The sequence below is a fragment of the Rattus norvegicus genome, chromosome 19 (assembly GCF_021556685.1).
Source record: "Rattus norvegicus strain SHRSP/BbbUtx chromosome 19, alternate assembly SHRSP_T2T, whole genome shotgun sequence".
NCBI lineage: Eukaryota > Metazoa > Chordata > Mammalia > Rodentia > Muridae > Rattus > Rattus norvegicus.
In genome coordinates, this window is record NC_141552.1 from 23,285,462 (window position 1) to 23,311,289 (window position 25,828).

The 25,828-nt window shown below is 42.9% G+C and overlaps 1 protein-coding gene across 3 annotated transcripts; it reads right to left on the bottom strand.

The window, feature by feature from the left end:
• Positions 1 to 2,161: 2,161 nt before the first annotated feature.
• On the bottom strand, positions 2,162 to 22,248 carry LOC147999156 (disks large homolog 5-like). Of its 3 annotated transcripts, XM_087596439.1 has the most exons (6): positions 22,112 to 22,237; positions 20,818 to 20,884; positions 5,513 to 5,672; positions 4,170 to 4,313; positions 3,375 to 3,537; positions 2,162 to 2,660 (listed from the first exon to the last, which is right to left on the bottom strand). In XM_087596439.1, exons 2-6 carry the CDS (start codon positions 20,882 to 20,884, stop codon positions 2,631 to 2,633), a joined length of 564 nt encoding a protein of 187 aa, XP_087452565.1. In that variant the 5' UTR covers positions 22,112 to 22,237; the 3' UTR covers positions 2,162 to 2,630. The 3 variants fall into 3 exon arrangements, with proteins under 3 accessions (XP_087452565.1, XP_087452566.1, XP_087452564.1); XM_087596440.1 differs by lacking the exon at positions 20,818 to 20,884 and having other exon boundaries at positions 22,112 to 22,248; XM_087596438.1 differs by lacking the exons at positions 20,818 to 20,884; positions 22,112 to 22,237 and adding an exon at positions 6,738 to 7,211.
• Between the last annotated feature and the right edge of the window lie 3,580 nt (positions 22,249 to 25,828).

Consider the following 25,828-nt stretch of genomic DNA (forward strand, 5'->3'; position numbering starts at 1 on the left):
CAGGGTCTACAATGTCCCTATATGGCACTGAGATGGTCTAAGCTGCTTCCCGCCTATATGCTGCATCAGAATCTGACCATTCCTAATTTCCTCCTCTCACACCCACACTAGAAGCCCTGTACCCACACTAGCCCCAGCTGGCCTGTTGCCTACTGACATCTCATGGACTCTGCCCCAATCCCCTGCCCCGCCCTGCCCTGCCCTGCCCCGCCCCGCCCCGCCCTAATGCCCTGCCCCAATGCCCTGCTGTGCCCTGCCCCAAACCCCTGCCCTGCCCCAGTGCCCTACACTGCCCTGCCCCAATCCCCTGCCCAGCCGTGCCCTGTCCTTACCCAGCTGACATTGTGGACATCTCAAGACAGTCACTGGACAATGGCTGACACACTTGTCTGGAGACTGGAAATGTTTCTCGATCTTGGAGAGGAAAGAAGGACCCTCCAACTACACTGAACTCTAAGGAAGTTTATACAGGTGAGGGATGACAGGGACTGTTTTGTCTCATGTCACACATGACAGTAGAAAATATCCTAGGTATTGGGTGCCGCTGTTAGCATTAACAGAACAAAACACATAGTGTTGGGAAGGATAATAAATTATGAGTAGGATTAGAAAACCCCACGCCTCTTCCAGGTCCTAAGAGGGCAAAAACTACCACCAAATATAGCATTAATGTGATAGGTTGGTTAAATCTAGTTACTAGATTCTAGTGTGATACCTATGACCCTTTTTGTGTCATGGTCAGCTTATAATGACTAGAGGACCTAAGCTTGAGAGTCACCAATGCCTTTCCCTTGCTTCTCCAGCTGCTGAGCATTGAAAAGCCCTAATGGGACAGCATCTGTTTGCAGACATACTGGATTATTCTTCTTCACTTTATCTCTCTGAGTCACCTCCACTCACAGTAAGTCAGTTTAATTCCATAAATTGGAAATGAGTCACGTGGAACATATACTTTCTCAATACAATCACAGATTTCCATGTAAAAGGTGAAACATGAACTGTCCCACCTAAGCTCTGGGCTTGCACAGACGTACTCTGCAAAAGAAACATGTGGTCACAGCTGCAGTCTGCATTCACTATGGATGCTCTTGAGGTCCTCCCTAAGCTGCATAGATTGAGATAATTATCTTGCTTTCTATCAAAAGAATTCATTATGCCAAGTTGGCCTGTAGAAGGAGGCTAGTCTCTTCTGTATTTCATCAGATGTGCTTAATATATATAATCATCGATAGTAAGTGAAAGATCTTTTTGGAATTGAAACTGAGTGATGCTGGAGGATGATCCTGAATGCACAATGAGCAGTGGAGGCACCAGAGCCCGGTGTGGATGCCTAGCAGCCTACCACATTGAGCAGGCACCGCTCAACCACCTGTACATACACATCTCCTGAGATCTCTCTCCTTAATGGGAGGTGATCGTGTCCACCTAGTACAGCACATGCCCTGGAAGGACAAAAGCTACCTACAGGAGCTGTGGTGATGACTCCCAGGTTAGAGCATCTGCTGCTCTCTCAGAAGAACCACATGGTCCCTAACAATCATCTACAATGGGGAATGCTATTCCCTCTTTTGGATCATGAGGGAAATGCACTCAGGAGTGGCCCAGACATACATTTGAAAAAAAAAGATCCATTGAGTTAAATGATAAAAATAAATATAATCAGCAACAATAAAAAACACAGCATATGAATGATCAAGTGAAACAGCACCTATAAAAACCTATTTCCCAAAATGACGTTGATGGTCATTATCTTTGTGGTTTAATACTAATGCTGTATTGTAAGAAAAACTGAGGCACATGGTTCTCGATTAGGATTAATCTATATTCCTTTGTGAAAATTGTCATTTTTTCTGCAGCTCTACAGGCATGAGTGTGTGTTACTCAATATCTGGTGCACACAGTCAATAAGGAATGGGTGTTGTAGACTGATATAGACTAGGATGAGCAGAAGACATGACAGCATGGATACAGTATATCAGTGATTACATCATAAAGTGTGTGTCCATAAAAAAAGTCACATTATCCACACAAAAGACACTATCACCCTGTGTACCCCTTGGTGTCTTTGAATTCACTGGACCATGTAAAGATCCATATCTAGCTCTCAGTTCTAAGTCTACAGGAGGGGAAAGGACCCTTGAATAAGATGGTCTTAAGAGTCAAGAGTTACAAATCAATTTTTATTCATAAGGAATACAATTTACAAAAAACAGGCATAAAATGAACAACTAAAATGGTATAAAAATGAAAAACAGTAACAAGAATATATAACTATGAAATAACAAAAAGAAAACTTCAATGAAAATCATAACCAAAAACACTTCTTAACAGCATTTTCTTAACAAACATTTAGAAACACAGTTGTAGTGCTTTTTCTCCTCTAGGAGGTGAGATGTCAAGGTACTCCCCTCAGTGTCTCTCAAATGGTGTTGTCGGTATGAGAAAGGAGAAAGACCTCAATGAGATAGGCTGGCATATGGATACATGAATTTAGGGTCTCTATACATTGAGGAAATTATCTGAGAAGAAGAATATTCCCCCAAAATGTCTTTGACTGTGAGGATTGTCGTCACAGGGAACTCCTGAGAGAGAAACTCATTCCTCAGGGGGCGGTCTTCCTGGGATCCGTCCTATGCCATGTCTCCTGCAGTTCCTGAGACCTGGGAGGAGAAGGCAGCCATTAAGACACTGATTTGGTGGGGCCTGCATACCAGCTGTCAAGTTGCTGCCTTCTGTCCCCTCAGCTGCATTGGACAGACAGCACTGATCTTTTCACTGAAATCATTGCTGATATCTCTGCAGGCTGGGGAACATCACCAGCAACCCTCAAAGTACTGTGGGAGAACAAGCTTCTCCTCAGACTCTACCAGTGCAAACCAAGAATGGGGAAATGGGGAGAGACCTAATTGGGGTGCAGGAAGAAAGGAGAAGGCCACATGATACCCAGATGAAAGCCAATGACCAGGACTCATTTGCCATTTGCACTTGGTTCTTATCCCTACAAGGGGCTTCCAACCATCACATGACCCCTGTATGACCTTTGTCACACGACCAAGAACTCGTTCAAATCTCTTCATAGCATCCAATCTGTGATAGGGAGATGCAGTCATGTGATATGTTATTCCTCTGTCACCATTTCTGGACTGCAGTTTCAAAAAGGGCAGAGAAGTATAATTGCCAATAATTCAGTTTCTGAAGAGTGGTTAACTTCCCAGAATACTTGTGCATAGACAGAGCAATGAATAACTCTATCACATAAGGTGGGTGACTGACTGGGTGTGGGGAGATTAGAAAGGTGATAGGGGAAGCAAAGATGTATCCAATAGGCAAATGGTATCAGACATTGTTAATCTGACTCAGCTGCTTGTTCCTACCACATTTTGCTGGGTCTGGAGGTTGCTGGCCTTCTCCTGTTCATCTTCATCATTCGGGTTCAAATCAAACAAATATCGCTGTACCTCCTTGCTCTCCTGCTTCAATGTGACCAACTTCTTCTTCATACATGCCTGGTCCATCAGGAGACGGCTGTGCAGGTTGCTGGAAACACACTCTGCATAGTAAGATCCTGAAGCCTCATCCTCCCATTCCAACTGCCAAATCCCACAAACTCCACGAGGACCCAGATACCCATAAAGACTTCATAGAATACATCTCCATACATGTAAGGCTGCTGCACAAAGAGCAAACGGCCAATCCAGGGAAGAATAAATTGTTTCTGTGACCCAAGCACCAATAAGAGTCCATGTCTGTCCAAAAGAACAAGGGATCTGCAACTATCCATGAAAGCCCAATGCATCGGGGCAACATCAATTAGTAGGCGGCAAATAACCACAAGAGGACAGTAGAACCAAGGGAGGTCATGCAAACCATGTGGTCCACACATTGAGCTTTGTTAAACCTGGTATGACCCCAGAGCCACAGGTTGGCCTAATAACACTCTGATGCCTGAATCAGTGTAGTTCTATCCAGAGCCTTCTAAAGATGCATAGACACTGTGGTGATGAGTCACAGTCTCTTATGGAACTGAAACTGAGTCCAAAAGACCCACGGCACAGTGATATTTAAACAGCAGAAGAGATGGACACAGAGCTGCAGACCCTCCGGTCCAGAACAAAGAGAGGCAGACATGGCCATTCCACAAATGATGGGCCCTTCTGACCAGTACTGACCGATAGAAGTTAATCTCCTTCTTGAGCTCCTGAAATTTCTCACGATGTTCAATGTTCTTTGTGTCTAAGTTGTGCAGTAATGACATGACCTCTTTCTCCTTTATCTTCACGTTTTCATAAAATGGATTTGGCCTGAAGTAGGGGCTGGCCCCAGGAAGATAGAACCCAATGAACATCGAGGTTTAGGATTATATGAACTCAGGCTGTGTCCTGTACTACCCCAGCCCTGGAAGGACACTTTCTGAATTCTACATATTTGGATCTTCTTCAGCTTCAGAAACTTGGAATTGTGTGCCCAGGACAACAGAAGCTAAGCATCCTGATATAGGGATCCCTGGCTCACTTTTTCCAATCAGGAGGGCTGGATCTGCATTCAAACCTGTTATGCTGTCAAGAGCCTAGGCCACAGAGCTTACCCAACCACACACACACACACACACACACACACACACACACACACACACACACACATCCACAAACCTCTGATTTCATTTTTCCTGTTTTGACAAGTGGAATGCTACAAGCCAAATAACTAATATTCTAGAGGCAGACAGTACACATAATTCTGGAGATGAGACCAGATGTTGCCACAAAGTTGTAATCTGCCCAAGGCATACAAATGTATAGACAAATGTGACCACACAGGCAAAGAACTGTACTGTTGAAAGTGGGGCTTCCAAAATAAAGCACTTAAACCTCCATGAAACTATTATACAGGTAAATCCTGAGGTCAAAAAGAGACCCCTAAATTCCAAGTGTGCAGGGACATAGAAACATATAAAAGTTGTGCATATGCATGCAGACCTGTGCACACACAGACACACAAACTGGGACACACCCACAAGAAAAGAAAAGTAAACAGACTCAGAGAATGAGAAAGAGAGACAAATATGGAAAGAGCACAATGCGAATCAGTAGAAATGTATGCACCATTACTGTCTCAGAGTGTAAGGCACACAAACAAGAAGGAACAGGCCTGAGCCTCAGGCCTTCTACTTAAGCATTGATATGAACAATGTGGGACCTGTCACCTACGGCTACTACCAGGAGATGATAGCATTCAGTCACCTTCCTAGCAAGTACAAACACTCTCCACAAACTCACAGCACCTAGAACCTTGCAAAGCTGCCACCTGTCAAGGGCTTTCCAATTGTACACTGGGAACTCATGCTCCAGTGACTTTATGCCTAAATTCTTCACTCAGATCACAAGTTCAGATTTTCAACAGGCAGAATCAGAGAGTCCATTTCCAAACTCACTCCTCAGTAAGGGTTAGGTTCTGAATCTCCTCTCTATGGGAGATGAGGTTTAGAACAAGGTCGTTTGTTTGGAGCAATGCATACCTCTTGCTCATGGATCCACCTGTCACATAAAGGAGGCGATCTGTCAGCTCATTTCTCTCCTTGGTAGTTAGTTCCAGTTCTCTATTCAGCCTCTCCTCTTCCTCGTTGGCCTGCACCTTGTTTAGGACATTTTCAGGGGATGACGTCTGTCTGCAGGCCTCTGTAGGTAGAAGAACACAAGTGAACCCGCATGGGGCGAATGCATAGAGCATACACAGACCACAGTGAGGTCCAAACAGGAGAACATGCTTGGAAGCCAGTGTCACTGCAAGGAGTTTGATCTGTGTAAGAGGCATCCTAAGTGGATTACAGTTCCCCCACTACTATATAGAGACCAAGAGATGTAAGCAGCCAGGTGTTCCCTATGCCCGCCCACACAGGCTTACAAGTACCAGAGAGATGCCTTCTCCAGGATTATTATCAGGTACGCAGGCTACAACCTGGTTTCAGGACCCTCACCCCTCTGGTTTCAGAAGTCAGATCATCAATTCAGCATCCACAATGACTTGATTGATCAGGGATATTCAGATATCCTACACTGTTACTCTAGTCCAATAACTTTGCATTAAAAAGTCATGTAGGGGGAGGACATGGTCAACAGACTTATTAATTACCCCTACTGAAATGACAAATGACCCAGAAGTGCCAATAGGTTACAGGCTCTTTCTCTACCTGCTCCATATATTTTGGCTACTGTAGAAAAATATCTGCCACACAGAACCTCTAATATATGAAGGTAAGATTGGCCCCGTCAGCCAGAGGTAGTCAGAGGAGTTCTAAGAATATAAGGTCATGGCCAGGAGCACAATTCTCTCCCTCTTACTACTGTCAGATAGTCACTGAATTTAAAGAAGCAATGAAAGTGAAGTACATTGATGCCCTGTTTAATTCAGAAAAGTTATACCCTCCATGACTACTTATGGTGTTATTATATCAATTTAACATACCGAATGCACTGTTAAAGTAAAGACTAGAAGTTCACCCAATAATAGCATAGGCATTGCCATATCCTCCATGTGGTTATGGAGAAACTAATGATGTGAAAACCTTGACTTTCAGGAATTGTGATAATCATGGAATTCAATATCTGTGGAGATGTTCCAGTGGTTGTGGCCCATTACTAAAAAGGCCAGCTGAAGGCCCCCACACACACCCCTGACAGGAAGCTCAACATACACTGCCCAGAACTTACTCCACATTCCCCATGTCCTGTGTCCATCATTACCTTTAGGTTTCGTTTGCTTCACTCTAGATTCTTCTCTATCAACATCAACTCTCCCAAAGCGCCTACAAAGATGGGCAAACATGTCTGTGGATATATCCTTTGGACACTAAGAGAAAAAGTAGGGAATTGGTTGTCACAACGATACTGGTGACATCACAGGGATTCCAAGAAGTCTCTAGGAGACAATAGAATGTCCACGAAGGGTCTGCTGATGTCACGGAGAACAGACTTTGCCTCCTTACTAATGTTCTCCCTGTACTGAGCAAAAGCTGATGTGCCCTTTTCAGGAGACTTCCTTGTGGCATAGCCACTGAGCACCACATGCTTCCAAAGCCAAATTTGGCTCTAGGCTTGATTGGAAAAACCTAAGTCATTGCTATGTATCTAAATGAGTGCTTCCTCCCCAATCCCTGCACAGAAATGTTTCATCCTACCTCAAATTCTCCTCAGTCAGCAATATTACCCATTAAAGATTACTGAGAAATCACACCAGTTCCTATAAGTAGCCAAAGAGGTCTCCTGTCTCATCATGTGCAGGTGCATGAAATCACACCCAGAAAGAGCCTGTAGGGTAGGTTGCGATGTGGGTGTGTGTTATAGGTACAACCTGAAGCTTTGTGCTTAACATTTGACAGTTGCCACCAGATTCCTTAGGAGAAAGAATTGCATTCATTATGGTCCTGGCAACAATGTGGTGATCTGTTAGCAGAGGAAACTGAAATATTGGATCTACCAGAGAATGCACCCTCAGGCTGAGTGTGGGGCTCTCCTCTTTGCACTTAAGTTACCAAAGCAGGATTGCTTACAGGCCTCTCTAAGCTATAACGTGTGATTTCATCTGAAAAATAAAATAGTCAGCAGATGTTGGGGGGGATGCAGCCAAAGGAGTAGGACAAGCCTAGAGATATAACTCAGTGGACAGAGTAAGAAACAAGCATCTTCACTCCTGTTTCATGGACCACCCCACAAAACACAAAAGCATCTATCGTACTAAAAAAAAAAAAAAACAAGTTATTTTATTGAATGCATACACTAATACTGTTTACAGTATTAGTAGCAAAGCTCTGATTTTGGGGGCAGATCAATGACTTGAACTATCTTCCGGACAACATATAAAGCAATAAATAAATAAATAAATAAATAAATAAATAAATAAATAAGAAAAAACAGAAAAATAAAAATCACAAAAAGCACAAGCCTCACATGTGAAGCTACAGAAGAGTGATCCAGTGGTCACTTCTGACCAGGCCATTTTAGCTATGACAGTGCATAGTGACCCTTAATTTGATGGGTCCTATATAAAGGTTTGTGCAATATTGTCATTTTAACAAACCTCATCCAGAACATACATAACGACACAGGATATGATCACAATGTCCTTGCTGTGTATCAAGTTATTTTTCTGTGTCCTTGATTGTCAGGCATATTACAGCAACAATCTGAGATGGCTGGTAGACTTGGAAGAAAGTGGATATGAAAGATCCCCATTTATATATCAGTACAGCCATTTCTTAAGAATGAGAATCTTTTAAGCTGGCCCTCGCTTAGCCCCTTGACATTAGACAATAGACCAGAAAGTACAGAAAGCACATTCCCACCCACTCTCTAGGAAGCTGCCCGACCATAAGAACAGAGGGTATAGAACATATTTACTGCAGGGCAATTACAAGACAGGAAACATCTCTGGGAAGCTGACTGACCACTATAGAAGTGAGATGTCCTTGGTACTGAATGCAGCTGTGCTATAGGCTGACATAGCTATAGCCTTGTCCTGGGAACTCCAGAAGAGAAACACCTGCCAAGACAGATATCATGGTCCTTGTCCTGGGAACCCCAGGATAAGAAAACATATATCAAGTCAGACATCCTTGGTACTGAAATAGCTACATTGATGTGGTTAAGGCCTTATCCTAGGTATTCCAGGCCGAGAAACATCTGCCTAGATATCCTTGGCACTGAAATAGCTGAGCTAATGAAACTGTGTGATCGTAAATGACTGTTTAAGCTGTACATTTCTGTTGTTCGAGGCTCCTCACAATCCTCCTGCGTGAGGACCATGTCAAGCCCCAGTGCATTGGTATCCCAAAGTAAACCTCTTGTTTTTACATCAAGACTGAGTCCTGTGTGTTCATGGGGTGGTGATTGTCCTCAGGACTGGTGCGAGAATCTCCTCTGTCTGAGGGTCTTTCAGATAAAGCTATAGTTGTGGGTTACACACCTCAGCTCTCATTGGCTAATGCTGTCCTCACAGTCCTTGGAGGCCCCTTTGTAAGACTACCTGTTGGAAAGTGGAAGCAGCTTTATTTGAGCTCAAAGTGAACCTGACGAGCAACGTAGAGAACAAGATGGGGTAATTGAGAACCTGTCTAAAACCAGCACAGAAACCCACCCTTCATTCAAAGCATCATCTACCAATTCTTGAATTTTTACCATTCTCTGCCAACCAGTCTTTCATTCAGGAAAGGTAGAAAAGAACTGGAAATGATCTTCGTATTCTAAGGACCTTGATCTGTCTTTCCTTAGGTCCACATTAAGAACAAATGAATTGGGTATCACCATCTGAACAACTTAGTATCAACTACTCAGCATTTCTAGCCTAATCCTGTGCCTATGGCAATCTCAAGCTTCCCTGAGTGTTGCTGTCCCAGAAAGAAGAATGAAGAACTGAGGTAAAACCCCAGTGAACCTTTCAAGGGGTTAGAAGAAAGCCATCAGAGATACTGCACTTCTTTGTCCTTACATTAAATCAAGATGATACAACGTGAATCTATTGGGCTATTCAACCATACATCTTCCTCACAACCCCACCTATCTGAGTTCATTGCTTGGCAGAATTCATGCCCCACCATCCTAGATATTTCTTGATTCATTGCTGCCAAGGGCCAGGTTTCCTGAGTTTTGTTTTTTGTAGAATTGGGTGTAGTCAATCATAGTTGCCCTCTGTAAGAAATGACAAATATCTATAATAACTGACCACACTGTACTTGTGTATACAAGTACAGTAGTGGAAAATTCAGCATAACTGAGGAGTGGGAAATCACCACTGTGTCCTGGCCTTTCTCTGCCCATATCACAGCTCACAGGCGGCTGGGGCAAACCTTGAGTTCCTCTGTAGAAACAGAGTGATGTTGAATGGACACTGAGCAGGCAGAGCAACACAGCTGAGGCAACTCAATTCCAGCAAGAAATGCATTATGTGTTTCCCATCTTAACAGCTCCTTTTGAGGACGTGTCCCCACACCCAGCTTAAACACAGCAATTTTCATACATGCCAGCCTGCTATTTCATATTGTTGCTGTAATACGCCTCCACATCATAGATTTCAAAAAAATATATACCTAACACTGAGAAGGGTGATGCTTGTCAACATCTAGTGCGTTGGCGGCCCAGGTACGGTCACAAATAACCAGGACACAGGGGATGCAGAGCAAAGGCAGATGCAACTGCATGCAGCTGCAAGCTTATTAACCCTTATACAGGCATGAATATGGATTACCTCACTTTCCCTTTTGGCAAGATATAATAAGATCGTTATTCCCATGATACCAGGAACGACTGAGGCAAGACTAGGCAAAGAAGTGAGACTAAGCAAAGGCTTCTCCTTAAAATATCTGTATAGCAAATCACCCCTCTTCCTAGTATCACAATACACTTGTCATAACCCAGAGAGCATGAGAGCCGCTTCCACAAAAAAGGGATATAGTACAGCATAGTGTAAGGTAAAGTGAGAAAAAACATTTTCTTCTCAAGGGCGGCGTTCCAGCTCCTGCTTGCATCTCTCAGCCGTCTTTCCTTGATCCTGTCAGGGAAGTGTCTCTCAGTGACTCCACAATTTCTCTCTTTGTCCTTTTGTTTTAAAAGTAACACTTTCTATAACATAGCTAAATGTCCTTGAAGGGGTTTAATCATGCAAAAAGAAAGCAATATAATATATGATGTATGCAACCTTTAATGAGTGTATCTATTTTCTTAGGGGTATTTTTCAGATACCTTCACAGATCTGGATTTAACTTTGGTAATTGTTATCTGTCTACAAAATCAACAATATCGAATAAATATTCCAGTTTTCTGGCGTAAAGTCCTCGGGGGTAAGAACTAATGATTTTGGAATTTGCTCGGTGTCTATTGTTATGTCCCTCATTTCATTTCTAATTTTTAATTCATGTATTGTCTCTCTTGTGCATTGTTAGTTTGAGGAAGGGGTTGTCTCTCTTGTGGATCATCTCAAAAAAAAAAAAGAGGAAAAAAAGAAAAAGACAGCTCTTGCTTTCCTTGACTTTGTATTTTTCTCTTTGTTTCTAAAGGCTTGATTTCAACCCTGAGTTTATTGCCCTTCATCAGATCCTACCAGACTCTCTATGGGATGAGGCTTTGCCTCCTCTTGGTAACAGAAGCATGGAATAAATGAAGCTTCTGCTGATCTCTGTTGTGGTGTTGCACATCACAATCTCACCGAAAACCATGCATAGCCTGGTTTTAGGCTCTATTAAAGCGGCCCACTATTTCAGTGTTCCCTGCAAGGTGCCATGGAACGGTAGTAACATAATTCTGCATGCACATCGACAGGTTTCTCCACGGTCTTCTGGGTCATTTGATAATAATTTATAGTGAGTTCATGGATGAACACACACACACACATACACACACACTTTACTGACATGGTGCATATTCTTTGCACACCAAAAATAAAGTGAGCGTTACTGAAAATGCACCAATAATGGAATCGATGGAGGGAGCTGTGGGGAAGGTGGGGCTTAGAGTTACTTAAAAGACCCGATGCAGATTCTCCTTCTATTGGAGGAGAAACTTGATAGACAATGTGGTTCTTTATTTTCTTTCTCTAGAGCACACAGGACTAGGGTAGCAGCTAGGGCTTTAGCATGTTTGGCAAGTACTGTAGCACTGAATTAAATCCTAGGGCTGGAACCCTATTAATCATCTACAACAATTACAGGGCAGGCTGGATGACGACACTCAGCTGACAATGTGGACATCTCAGGACAGTCACTGGACAATGGCTGACACACTTGTCTGAAGACTGGAAATGTTTCTCGATCTTGGAGAGGAAAGAAGGACCCTCCAACTACACTGTCCTCTAAGGAAGTTTATTCAGGTGACGGATGACAGGGACTGTTTTGTCTCATGTCACACATGTCAGTAGAAAATATCCTAGGTATTGGATGGCGCTGTTAGCATTAACAGAACAAAGCACATAGTGTTGGGAAGATTAATAAATTATGAGTCGGATTAGAAAACCCCAAGCCTCTTCCAGGTTCTAGGAGAGCAAAAAAAAAAAAAAAAACCACGAAATATGGCATTAATGGGATAGTTTGGTTAAATCTAGTTACTAGTTTCTATTGTGATACCTATTGTCAGTGCCTGCGCCGACAGTGTGTGACTATCAGGTGTAGGTTTGTGGGGTTGAAAGAAAACACGTACACGGGTCACCCCTTTTTAGCGAGTGCCACCAAGGCTTTACTGAGATCTCCTTATATACCAGAGGCAAAAGCCGTGGAAAAACAACAAGGCAGGTGAAAATCCCCAACCAGGAAATTAGGACAAGTCTGTGAGGTGAAAGTTCCAGCCCAATCAGGGGCATAAACAGCTTCTTAAAAACAAGAAGCAGGATAGCTCAGTGGGGAGGAAGGGTGCCATGGAAAATCCCAGCCCCAAATCAGGGGCTAAGAGCAGCTGTCAAAGGTGTAAACAATTTCTTGCTATAGCAGGCTGAAAGGCTCAGCGAGGGGGGAGGGAAACACCAAGGTAGGGCCCAACAGGAGCCTTCACTGGTGGCTCTAATGTTTCACTTTCCTATGCCAACTGGCCTCCACACTGTTTCTAGCACCATAATGATTTCAAGTCTTCCTCCTAAGGAATTTTGTGGCAACCGTTGAATGCTAAGCACAAGGCTTCATGGGTGTTCCCCAAACACACACCCATGTTGCAACCTTCCATGCAGGCTATTTCTTGATGTGATTTCAATCACCTGTACATAATAAGACAGGAGAACATTTTGACTGCATATTCAAACTGGTATTATTTCTCAGGAATTTTTAATGGCTAATATTGGTGAAGGAGGATAATTTGAGTTAGGATGAGACATTTTTGGGCAGGATATGGAAGGAAACATTCATTTAGATGCATAGGAATTACTAAGGTTTTTATAATCAAGCCTTGAGGAAAATTTGACTTTGGAAGCAGGAGATGCTCAGTGGCTCTGCCCCGGGAAAGTCTCCTGGAAAGGACACCTCAGCTTATGCTCAGTACAGGGAGAACATTAGCAGGGAGGCAAAGTCTGCTCCCCATGACATCAGCTGTCCCTTCTTGGACATTCTATTGTCTCCTAGAGAGTTCTTGGCGTCCTCTGTCACCAGTGTTGTAGTGACAACCAGTGCCCTAGTTTGTCTCAGTCCGAGTCTGGCAGATACATCCTAAGACATGTTTTCCAGTCTTAGAAGTGTTTTGGGAGGGGGGAATGTCGATTGTGGAGAGACTAGGGTGAAGGAGTCTGACCTTTCGTCTCACAGAAATGATGGACAAAGAAATTGGTTCTGGGGAATGTGGAGTAAGTTCTGGGCAGTGTCTTTTGAGCTTTCTGTGGAGGCGTGGGGGAGGGATGGTGGGGGTCCTGCAAGCTTAAGCTGACCTTTCTAGCAATTGGCCACAACAACTGGAGCATCTGCAAAGGAATTGAATTTCCATGAATATCACAATTCCTGAACGTCATGGATTTCAGAACATTAACTTTCCCATCCTCAAAGAAAGGATATGGTAAGGCCAATGCTACTATTCTGTGAACTTCTGGCCTTTACTTTTAAAGTTGATTTGTGGCTTGTTTTTTGTTTGTTTATTTATTTATTTAGTTGGTAATATTATTTATTGCCAAAGTCAAACATCTGGGTTACATCCTCGGACCCACATGACAGAAGGAGAGAAATGGCTCCTGAAAGTTGTTTGGTCATGTGCTGCGCGCGCACACACACACACACACACACACACACACAGACACTCATACTCATACTCTCACTCATACACACACAAACTTTAAAGCAATAGTAATTTTTCTTAGAGTCTGATATAATTGGTTCTAATACAAAGACAGCCTGAGTGTAGTTACTATATAATTAAATAGTACTCATGCTCTTAGGCAAAGAGTTTAAAGTTTATAGGTACCTAATAAACTCGCATTGGGACATATAAAGAACATTTAAATGTTCAGCAGAAATACAAAGAACAACTAATTTAATTTGTTAAAAGTGAAAGCTTATACAATTCTGAAGGTTTTTATGCTGGTTTTATTATACATGTAACTATGAAAAGAAAACATACATACTTGATCAATGAAATGAGGAAGAGTGATTTAATGAACAGAAAAATGGATGGTACTTCAAAATTTCCATGATTACATATTATCTATTTAATTCCCTCCACAATAGCAAGAAACGGACATTATTATTTATGCGACATTACAGATACATAAACCGAGAAAATATTGTTTGGCCTGATTATCTGAGCTTTTTAAAGGTTTAGTTAATTGACAGAGCTGTGGTTTAAAATTAGGGTCCATATTCTTCTGTTTTAAATGTGTGACACTTTTCTCTTTTTTTCTCCATCTTTATTAAATTGGGTATTTCTTATTTATATTTCAATTGTTATTACCTTTCTGGGTTTCCAGGCAAACATCCCCCTAACCCCCCCTCCCCTCTCTATGGGTGTCCCCTCCCCATCCTCCTCCCATTGCCACCCTCCCCCCCAACAAGCCCCTTCACTGGGGGTTCACTCTTGGCAGGACCAAGGGCTTCCCTTTTATTTCTAGTGGGTGCTGCTCTCCCTGCTCCGTGGGAAGTGGATGGGGGGAAGGCCCGGGCCTGAGGTGAGTTGGAACTGGGGTAGAAAGGCATAGGGCCTCCTAGGTGAGAACGCCAAACCACCACTGCTGCTGCAGCCACCATGGAGAAGCCCTTGTTCCTGCTGCAGGGAGGAGAGTCTGGTGCCCACAAGATGGCTGAAGGGGAGCTGAGAGTGGACAGCTTCATCACCGGCCTGCTGGAGGTATGAGGGTATCGTCCGGGTATAATTGTGCAGATGACTGAAGCAGAAGTCCGAGGGCTGTGTATCACGTCTCGTGAAATCTTTCTTAGCCAGCCAACAGCTGTGAACACAGGTTTCTTTTGGAGAGCAGGCCTGTGCAGGCCCAGAACCTAGGTGGGACAGTTCAAGCTACCCTTTTTCCATGGCCAATCTCAGATCATATTCAGAAAGTATTGCTTGGGCTAAAGAGATGGCTTAGTGGTTAAGAGCACTGACAGCTCTTCCAGAGGTCCTGAGTTCAAATCCCAGCAACCACATGGTGGCTCACAACCATCTCTAATCAGATATGATGCCCTCTTCTGGTGTGTCTGAAGACAGTCACGGTGTACTTGTATATGATAAATAAATAAATAAATAAATCATTAAAAAAAAAGAGTATTTCTTCCAGGTGATGGATTTCCAATTTATGGAATTGAACTAACTTACTGATGGTGGAAGTGACACAGAGAGTTAAAGTACAGAAGGAATAATCCAGAATGTCCACCAACAGTTGCTGTCACCCCAGCGCTTTTAAAAGCTCAGCTGCTAGAGAAGCAAGGTAGTCTTTGGTTATTCTCAAGCTTAGGTCTTCTAGTCATTATAAGCTGACCATGACACAAAAAGAGTCATCTATATCAAAATAGAGAATAGTAACTAGATTCACACCACACTATCACATTACTACTGTATTTGAGGTTCTCAGTTAATATCTAAGAACCTGGAAGAGGCCTGGGTCTTGCTACACATACTTATAATTTATGTCCCCATTGTCAGCTGAGATTCTTCATGCAGCCTGGGGTCAAGGAGGTCATCCCACAAAGCACAAAACACCCATCTCAGATAAACATGTATGGTTTATTGAATCCAAAACATCCATGAATTTCAGGACACAATTAAATGTTGAAACCTAAGGATAATAGATAGAGAAGAGAATTAAGATTTCTAGTTCATAGATCCAGTAAACACCTTCAACAAATCATAGCAGCAAACTTCCATAAGGTAAAGAAAGAAAAGGCCATAAAGGTACAACAAGCCTACAGAACATCAAACTAATTGTACCAGAAAAATTCCTCCATTAACATAATAATTAAAACGCTAAATGCACAGATCAAGAAAGAACATTAAAAGGGGTAAGGTATAAATATCTAGTAACAAATAAATTCAGACGTATCTGAATTACACCAGACTTCTCAACAGAGATTCTAAAAGTCAGAAAATCTTGGGCAGATGTAATGCAGACACAGGCTCCTATATCCAGCATAATCCTCAATCACCATAAAAGGAGGAACCAGGATATTTCATAACAAAACCAAATTTAAAGAATTCTTTTCTGTAAGAAAGCACAACAGAGGCTAATAGGAGGAAAACTCCAAGACAATGAACTAAACTATACCCAAGAAAAACCAAGAAATTAATCTTCTCTCAATAATTTAAAAAAAGAGAAGCACACAAACATAATTTCACCTATAACCAGAAAAAGAAGAGAATGCAGCAATCATTGGCTTTGATATCTGAACAGATCTTCTTTCCCTAATCCCCAAGCTCCCAGGGGCCAAACTGCCAGCCAAAGTGTATGCAAGGATGCTCTATGGTTCAAGGTGAGGCCTGTTGCCCACCAAAGGCAGATCCTAGAGGTGTGAGGTGGGAATGGACATGTGTGGGTGGGGGAGCACTGTCACATACGCAAAGCTGAGCAGAAATGGGATGTAAATTTGATGAGGGGAGTCTTGAAAGCAGGACAACAGTTGAAATGTAAATAAATAAAATAACCGATTAATAAAAAATAGTCAAAAATAAAATAACAAGTAAAAAGGTAAATGAAAATTAAACCAAACCAACCAAACAAACAAACAAAAATCCCTGTAGTGGATTGGCCTAATGCTGCTTGTATTTTAATGCTAATTTGTGGAACTCAGGACTGGTTAACCCCAAATAACTGACCCTGTTCCCAGTTAAGTGTGATTATAAAGAAGCCACCAGCCAACAGCTGCACAGCAGAGAGATGGGGGAGGGGAGCTTTGAGGGCTTTGCTAGAGAAGATCATGAGGAGGGAAGAAGGAAGAAGAAGCTGCCAAAGAATAAAGGAAGAACGTGTGTGATGGAGAGGAGAGAGGAAGAGGACAGCAGCCATGGTTAAGGGAGAGGAGAGCCTGGTCCTGAGGGCTGTCCAAGGGGAACAAAGAGCAGCCAAGATGCTACACAGCCAGTAAGAGTTGAGCGTTATTGTTTGGAAAGTAGATCTCGTACCATGGAGGGGAGGCAGCTGCACAGCTACTGTGCTGACTAATGTACACTAAAATAAATTTAACAAAATATGTATAACCAGTAAGACAGCTCTGTAGAGGATCCTAAAAGGAATACTTTAGTTTGAAGGGAAGGACAAAATACCAGAGAACACAGGGGATAAATTAATAAAACTAGGAAAGTTAATCAAAGAAGACTGTGAAAACCACAAAAATTAACAAAATGACAAAATTTAACACATAGGTTTAAATAATAATTATATATCACTAAACTCAATATCTAGGGTGGTGGGGCATGAATTCTGCCATGGTCTGAACTCAAAAAGGTGGGGTTGGGAGAAACATGTCTGGTTAAATAGTCCACCCACATTGTGTCAATGTGATTTAATCTAAGGACAAAGAAGTGGAGCATCTCTCACGGCTTTCTTCTAACCCCTTGAAAGGATCACTAGGGTGTGGCCTCAGTACTTCATACTTCTTGCTAGGTCAGCGAAACTCAGGGAAGCTTGAGATTGTCACAGCACAGTATTAGGCTAGATATACTGAGTAGATGATACTAAGTTGTTCAGATGGTCATACCCATTTGCATGTGTTCTTAATGTGGACCTAAGGAAAGAGAGATCAAGGTCCTTAGAATAGAAGGAACATTCCCAGTCCTTTTCTACCATTCCAGACTGAAAGGCTGGTAGGGAGAAAGTGGTAAATAATAAAGAATTCACAGATGATGCTTTGAATGAAGGGTTGGTTTTTGTGCTGGTTTTAGACAGGGTTTCAAGTATCCCATGTTGCCCTCTTCCTGGCTGGCCCGGTTCACTTTGAACTCAGATAAACCTGCTTCCACTTTCCAATAGATAGTCTTACAAGAGGGGCCTCCGAGGTCTCTGAGGACAGCATTAGCCATTGACAGTTGAGGTGTGCAACCCACAACTTTAGTTTTAGCCACTTTGTTCCATGTCTACCAGCTATTTCAGATTGTTGCTGTCTATGCCTGACAATCAAGGACACAGAAAAATAACCTGATAGAGAGCAAGGACATGGTGATCACATCCTTTCCTCTTCTATATGTTCTGGATGAGGTTTGTTAAAATTCCAATATTGCAAAAAGCTTTATATAGGGCCCATCACATTAAGGGTCACTATGCACTGTTTCATCTAAAATGGCCTAATCAGAACTGACCGCCAGACAACACTTCCTGCGAAGTTCCTATGAGAAGCTTAAGTTTTTTGTGTTTTTTCTTCTTCCTTCCTTTCTTTCTTTCCTTCTTTCTTTCCTTCTTTCTTTCTTTCTTTCTTTCTTTCTTTCTTCCTTTCTTTCTTTCTTTCTTTCGCTTTATAGGTTTAGAGGAATGTATTTTGGGCCACGGATCTGCCCCTTGTATCTTAGCTATGGATGTGATCAATCAGTGTTAGTGTATGCATTCAATAAAATGTCCATTTTTGACTAAGGTAGATGCTTCTTTGTTTTGTGGGGTGACCCATTGTCAATGTCTAGTGAGTTGGGGCCCTGGGTATGGTCGCATACCACCAGGACACAGGGGGTGCAGAGCAAAGGCAGAAGAAACTGCACGCAGTTGCAAGCTTTATTAATCCTTATTAAGCTAAGAATATGCATTACTACAATTTTCATTGTGTCAAGATACCATAAGATCATTATTCCCAGGATACCAGGAACAATGAGGGAAGATTATACAAAGAAAGATGAATAAACGAAAGCTTCTTCTAAAAATATTCATATAACAAATAACCTCCTATTATAATCAAAATATACTCACCATTACAAGAGAGCGTTAGAACCACTTCCACAGAAACGGGACACAGCAGAACATAATTTAAGGCCAAGTGAGAAAAACATTTTCTTCTCCAGGGCGGCATTCCAGCCCGTACTTGAATCTGTCACCAGGCCTTTCTTGACCCTGCCTGGGAGCTGCATCTCTATGTCTTAACAATTCCTTCTTTTTTCTTTTGTTTTAAAGTAACACTTTACATAACATAGCTAAAGGTCCTTGTAGGGGTTTAGTCATGTAAAAATAAAGCAACATAATATATAATATACATAAGATTATGGCAAAACTAGCTCCTCCCATGCTATGGAAAATCCTTTGAAGCCAAGCCTTGGGATCTAATCCTGTCAATTGATCAGCCAATAATTTAGCTATTTCCATAGGGGTAGTATCTTCTAGCTGTTTACCAAAAGACATTCGAACATCATATTTCAAGGCATTAATTACTTTTGAAGCACTTTCATTACCCTCTAAATAGGATTGAATTAACTTCCAATCATGTTCTGTGTCATTATCCATATATTTACTAACACAAAAGTAGTAGGATTTCATCATGATAAGCAATATAAGCCCGATAACTGGCATTGGCCGCAGCAGAAGAAACCATGAGTAAAACACACATTGCTAAGAATAAGTGCTCAGCAGTAAAGGACTTTCCTGAAGGGGACAAAATTATTCCTTTCAGTGCTTAATCGCTTCACCTGACCCCACATAGGTAATAGGGTTGTCACTACACGGATCCTTATCCATTGTTGTTTGTGGACACTAAGAGAAGCCAGGGCCTCAGTAATGGAGGACACCTCCTCATCTCCTGAGAACATCCATCAGGAGAAAATGTAGCTGGTTTAACTGGATTCCTTTGAGGGTAGGGAGTAGTTCTTATTATTCTGTGCTTGGATCCATCTCCCGGGTAACCAGAATAGTCTCCCATCCTGTAATGAGACAAAACCCTCTCCCCTATATACAATGATGTCCTTTCCTGCCATTCAGCATCCCAGGCAATTTTTATCCATACTGTCTGTTCCATGCCTTCTGGGGGGAAGTTCAACAAAGTGTCTATCGGCTCTTGATATAACTTCACCTTGTGGTAAATTAAGAAAATTAATAATGTATAATGCTTGTGCCAATATAGCTCTGGGACTGGTCTGCAAACTCCATTCATGTTGGATAAGGCCATCTCTTTTCCCCCTTTTTAATTTTATAATTTGTCATTTCAGGGTATGGTGAATTCTTTCAACAAAAGCTTGTCCTTGTGTATTGTGTTCTGTACCAGTAATATGTACAATATGATATTGTTGACAAAATTGTTTATATTGATAAGAAATATATGTTGGTCCATTATCAATTTTAATTTAAGAAGGCAGTCCCATAACAGCAAAAGTTTCCAATAGATGCTGTATAACATGAGCAGTGCGTACTCCTGGCAATGGTGTAGCCCACACAAATTTTGAAAAATTATCTATGCTTACATCTATATGTGAAAGGCGACCAAACTCAGAAATATGGGTTATATCGATCTGACACGATGTATTAAGTTGCATCCTACTGGGATTAATTTGAGATGGAATACATTTTATACGTGAAGACTGACACATAGGACAATTAGCAATAATTTGTTTGGCTTGAGAATAGGGAAGCTTATATTTAATATGTAAATATCCTGTATTGGCATGATTATGACTGTGTTCTTCTGGGGTAGCAAATGCCACTAATTGATCTACCATATGATTGCCAAGTGTTAAAGATTCTGGAAATTTTGAATGTGATCTAGTATGTGTAATGAATATTCTAGAGTTTCATAATAACAATAGCCCTTTAATATGTGAGAATAACATTTAATATAGGCTTAGATGTAGAAACAACAGCAGTCGCAATATTCTGTACTACTCCTACAACATAAGCGGACTCAGCTATAATATTTTTACATCATGAGTAAAATCCTGGAATACATTAATTACCGCTAATAATTCATTTTGTTGTACTGACCCAAAAGAAGATTCTTGTCCCCAAAATTAATCTTTGGTCCAATAAGCCATCTTGGTCTTAGAGCCATCTGTAAACTCAGTTAAGGCTGATAGTAATAGATCAACAGAAATTAGTGTATTTATAAAATTTTTTTTTGTTTTTTAAAGCAATCCCACAATTTACTATGGAGAGGATGAAATTCAATATTTCCAGTGTAAGAAATCATGGCTAATTGAAAAACCTCAGACATCTGCATTAAATATTCCACTTTATCTTTGCGTAATGAGAAAACAATAGCAGCACAATCATATCCCCACAGAATAACAGGTCTTTGTATGCCTTGCTGAATAATTAAAGAAATTTGTTCCTCATAATTTGTTAATGTTTGGTTAAAGTTTTATTTAATATAAACCCATTCTAAAGGCAACGCATCCTGAGCGAAAGTGCCTGTAGGATATTCAAGAGTATTTAAACATATAATTTAATAACTCTATCTGGATCAATACGTGCCAAATATGCATCTTTCCATTTTCAGAAAAGATACCCTTGCATGCCTTCATATAAGCATTAATATCCCCAGCCTCCTTTATAGGTAATAATGCTCTCCTGTACTCTTAATTAGCATTTTCAAAAGCAAGCATTTGCAGCAGTTGTCCTCCAGCTACCTCTCCTACCATTGTTCTTTCCAATGTTAATTTTAATATACATAAAAACTTAATATATGGTTCATAGAAAGCTACTACCTTTTTCAACCAACCAGTATCATCCTTTATAATAAGTCGGTTGGGCCACACCTTGAATCGATGCTGGCCTAATTATAGGAAAAGAAAAAGCAGGTGAATTTGTCATCATCATCCTGTGAATCTAATGGTCAACATGCCATCCTCGGGAAACGACTGAGAAAAACCTGCTTCAGGCAGTGGTGCAGAGCGCAAAACTTTTACTTTCGTTTTGTCTTAATGAAGCTCTAGCTTCTTGTTCTGTATTCGTTATTACCCTGTCTGCATTCATGGCCTTCAACACAGTAAAAATTACAGCCCAAAGAGACCAGAAATTGGAATCTTTTTGCCCTGCCTGACAGCCTTTTTCACCTTAACTTTCACTTTGACCCAGATATCAGAATCCCTGGAACCCTCGTCAGGGAACCAAGGAGTTTACTCTTGTTGTCTCTAAACACTTTTCTAAACCAGACTGATAGACATGAATTCCCTGCACTCTTAAAGATGCTTAAGCATAGCGAGATGAAGAGAAGATTTATCTTGTCCCATTTCCTTGTAATAAATTGTACTTACCTTATCTGACTGTCCAGACTTACCTTCAGGGACCCTGTTCCAGTGCCATAGGTCGACGTCTAGGGTGTTGGGAGCCCTGCGTCCAGTAGCATTCCTTTCTGTGTTTCCCGATGCTCAGTGGCCATGCCACTCCAGCATGCTTTGAAATGAACCAGTCCGCAACCACCACCACCACCACCACCACCACCAGCACCACCACCACAACGACCAGCACCAACACCAATTTGGTTTTGTAAATAAAGTTTTATTGACATCGCCATACTCAGTATTTACATCCTGTTCAGTGCTGCTTCTGGCTGCAGCTGCAGGGCTTAGGAGCCACAGAGCCCTTTAGGCTCCCAGAGCTGAGAGCATTGACCTTTGCCTTGTTTGGGAAAGAGGTGACTGACCCCTGTGCTCGAGGTGGCCTTTCCGTGCCCCTTAACCCATAGCATAGGTCTCTGTGCCATCCTCTCCCTTTGCTATGGTGTGCACTTCCTGGTACATTTCCATTAGCTCTTGACATTTCCAGAGCATTGGGTCTTGCAAATTGAATTTGCATGGCACCAGGAATAGACCTGATAGCAGGGTGTGGGACACTACCTATGGGGACCCTGCCCAGGGGCATAAGCTTACTTTTCCAGTCAACTCCCTGAACAGTGAGCCTTTGTGGGATAAGGTACTTCACGACATGACTTGACCTCTCTGCAGTGCACCCAATCCATGCTTGGCTCAGATGTCCACCAGAGAGGTTGTGTGAGTGTCCCCAGTAGAGGCAGCACTCTGTGTGGTGGCATTGACATGGCATCCAGGAAAGTCAAAACCAGAGGGACATGTCGGGCAGTTGGAAGCAGATGTCTGCGACCATGGAGAGAAGGATGGACTAGACACTCCTACAGGGGGTGAGCTGAGAAGCACTTCCTTGGCTTTTTCACAGCCCTGTAGGCTGCATGCAATGCTGTGTACCCATGCTGAGCTGAAGCCCCAGGCTTTGAGTCTCCTACAGCTGCTGTGTCCTGGGTCCAGGGTAGGATTAAGCAGACTTCAGCAGGAGAAAGGTGAAAACCCTGGTTGCAGGGTGGGGATGGCACAGTCATAACACACCTGCGCATGAGGCCCCTGGCTTAGAGCCGTATAGCACCTGTGACAAGCCAGCTCTGGTGACACTCATCTGCAATCTCAGCCCATGGTGGGTAGAGGCAGTAGGATCAGTTGTTTAATTATCCTTGGCTACATGGCAAGTTCGAGGCCAGCCTGGGCAACTTTGTCTGTGAAAATAAGACAAAACTAGGTCTTGACTCTGAGCATCACTGCCTGTACCTGGCATGGTTGCCCCACCCCAGGTAAGAAACCCCTCTGTCCAGAGGCCATAACTGCAGGAGACCCCTGGCCAAGTGTCTATACAGTGCCCTATTTGACTGGATTGTGCTGAGGACCAACCACGCCCTCCTCAATAAGAAGGACATGGGAGAGGCTGTTTCTGTGAGGTCCCGGGCCCTGAGACGGCAAAGAATAAACCCTGTCCTTGGGAAAAGCCATGGAGTCCAGGAACCCAGGGGATCTCTGCAAACACCAGGGCTGGCAGAGGACTTTGATCCTCTACAGCAGCTGCTCTCAATCTGTGGGTTCTGTATCAGAGCTCCTGCACACAAGACATTTACATTACAGTTCCTCACAGTAACAAAGTGACACTTATGAAGTAGCTCTCCAATAAGTTTATGTTGGGATGACAACGACATGAGGAACTGAAATAAAGAGTCACAGTGTTAGGAAGGGTAAGAACCGCCATTCTATAGGAACCCAGGCATCTGCACTCGGTGTCTGGAAGTGTGGTAGGCTAGACTTCACCCTCAGCGATGCCAGCATGTGGGCACCAAGCCCAGGTTCCACCCCAATGCTTACTGGATATGTGCAGGCCTGGTTCCATCAAGAAGTAACAAAGGAACCCTTGGCAAAAAAACACTGGGTACCAAACAGGTCAGGAAAAGACATCCCCTCTTCTGCAACTCCTCTCAGGAGGGCTAGTCTTTCCAGGAGGCCCCGGCTATATCAAAACCTTGTCTCCCAGTGCTTGCCCATTGGTGTCTTGGCCATTTTCAGATTTGAGGACTTTGAACAGAATAGCTTCCAGCAGATTTGCATCAATGAATCCAACAAGTAGTTGCAGTCCTACTTCACCCAGCACATCTTCAAGCTGGAGCAGGTGAGAGTGGACACCTATTCCCCAGCCCAGCCCAGCCATCACCCTGAATGTCAGCTGTGTCCCTCAGTATCAGCAGGATGGGGCCTGGGCACCGTAGGTTCCTCAGGACCTAAAGCTATGTCCTTGAACTCAGTGCCATGCTCAGCCCTTCCAGCCTCTTTCAACCCTTCTGGATGTTCAACTGCTCCTGCAGCAAGGCAGCAGTGTGCACATTCTGCCACGTCATTTGTGTGTGTCTACAAGTGGTCAGAGCCAGTCCCCTCTGGTTCTTTCTTTTGCTGTATGTGCCTTTCTGAGGAGGCAGCACCCACAGGTATGGGAGGAGCCACATGCATATTCTGCAGCCATGTCTGACTCCTCTGAGCCTCAGTCCCACTTACACACCTACCATCCAACCTCCGCACTCCATGTCACCCCTGGAGCTCTGTAGACCTTCCTGCTTTCTGTCTTTATATAACTGGTGACACTGCAGCCCTCAGTGGTGTCATACAGTGTTAGTTTGTCTTTGCACTGCCTGGAGGTCTGACTTAGGAGAATGGCTACCATTCTCATTCCTGTTCAAGGGTCAGAATCTGAATCCTATGTAAGGCTGAATAATATTCCAGCACATGGCTGGGCCATGTTGAATTTACACAGTCACCTATGGATCTTATATTTTGGCTTGTAAACACACACATATAAGACTCAAGTGACACCCAAGTGGAGAATTGCTGGAGTCCTCCATGGCCTTCTGAACCGTCTGAGAGACCATCCTGTCCACAGTGTATAGGGCACCATCTACTCATAGCTCACACAGCATAAGAAGATTAGGGAGGGTTAACCTGGCTTCTCTGTCTCCTACTTTCTGCCACACTAGCCCTAGCATCTTTCTGTATTGCAGTGAAAGTTTAGAACCCAGGAGGATGGCAGCTTCCTCGCTCAAATATAGCAAGTTCCTCCTTGCCTGCTTTGAGACTGAGTCTCATGCAGCCCAGGCTGGCTTTGATCTCACCATTAGTTAAGATGGCCATGAACTCCTGGTTCTCATGCCTCAGACGTCTCTGAGTGCTGGGTGACAGGTATGCACCACTCTTAAGTCCTGCCACTGGGACAAGAGTGAGCAGAGCCAGCTCTGAAGCACACACTTTGCTGGTGTCAGTGATGACTGACTTATGATCCTGTCTTCCTTGCACATGGCCCTTCTCCTTGGTGCATGCCATCCTTCCTCCCTGTGACTCATGGGGACACCAAGCCTGAGGATGTCAGCAAGAAGTTTACTTACTTCACTGGGTTGGAGGCTGTTAGGTTCCTGCGTCAGTAGGTGAGATTCAAGCTAGAAGGTTTGTGGCATGAGAAACTGGAACAGAACTGGCATGGCAGGAACAATCGTCACCTGGCTCTGAGAAGACCAGGTGGGCAGAAACTCATCGTTGGGCAGGTAGTGAGCTCAAGACCAGGCTGGGCATTGCTCAGCACATGTGAACAGGTGTGCTTACATGGACATGTGTTTCCCCCACATGGTCACCACTTATCCAGGCACAGTGAATACTCCAAGGAGCTTTTTATGTTTTATGTTTAT

Bases quoted from the DNA above. Each gene is read 5' to 3' on its own strand.
- LOC147999156 (XM_087596438.1), bottom strand. From the start codon at position 6,819: ATGTTTGCCCATCTTTGTAGGCGCTTTGGGAGAGTTGATGTTGATAGA. The intron at 3,538-4,169 runs GTCAGTACTGGT...GTGTGTTTCCAG, and splicing joins AAGGAGATTAACTTCTATCG to CAACCTGCACAGCCGTCTCC. The intron at 2,661-3,374 runs GTAGGAACAAGC...TTCTCCTCCCAG, and splicing joins TCCAGACCCAGCAAAATGTG to GTCTCAGGAACTGCAGGAGA.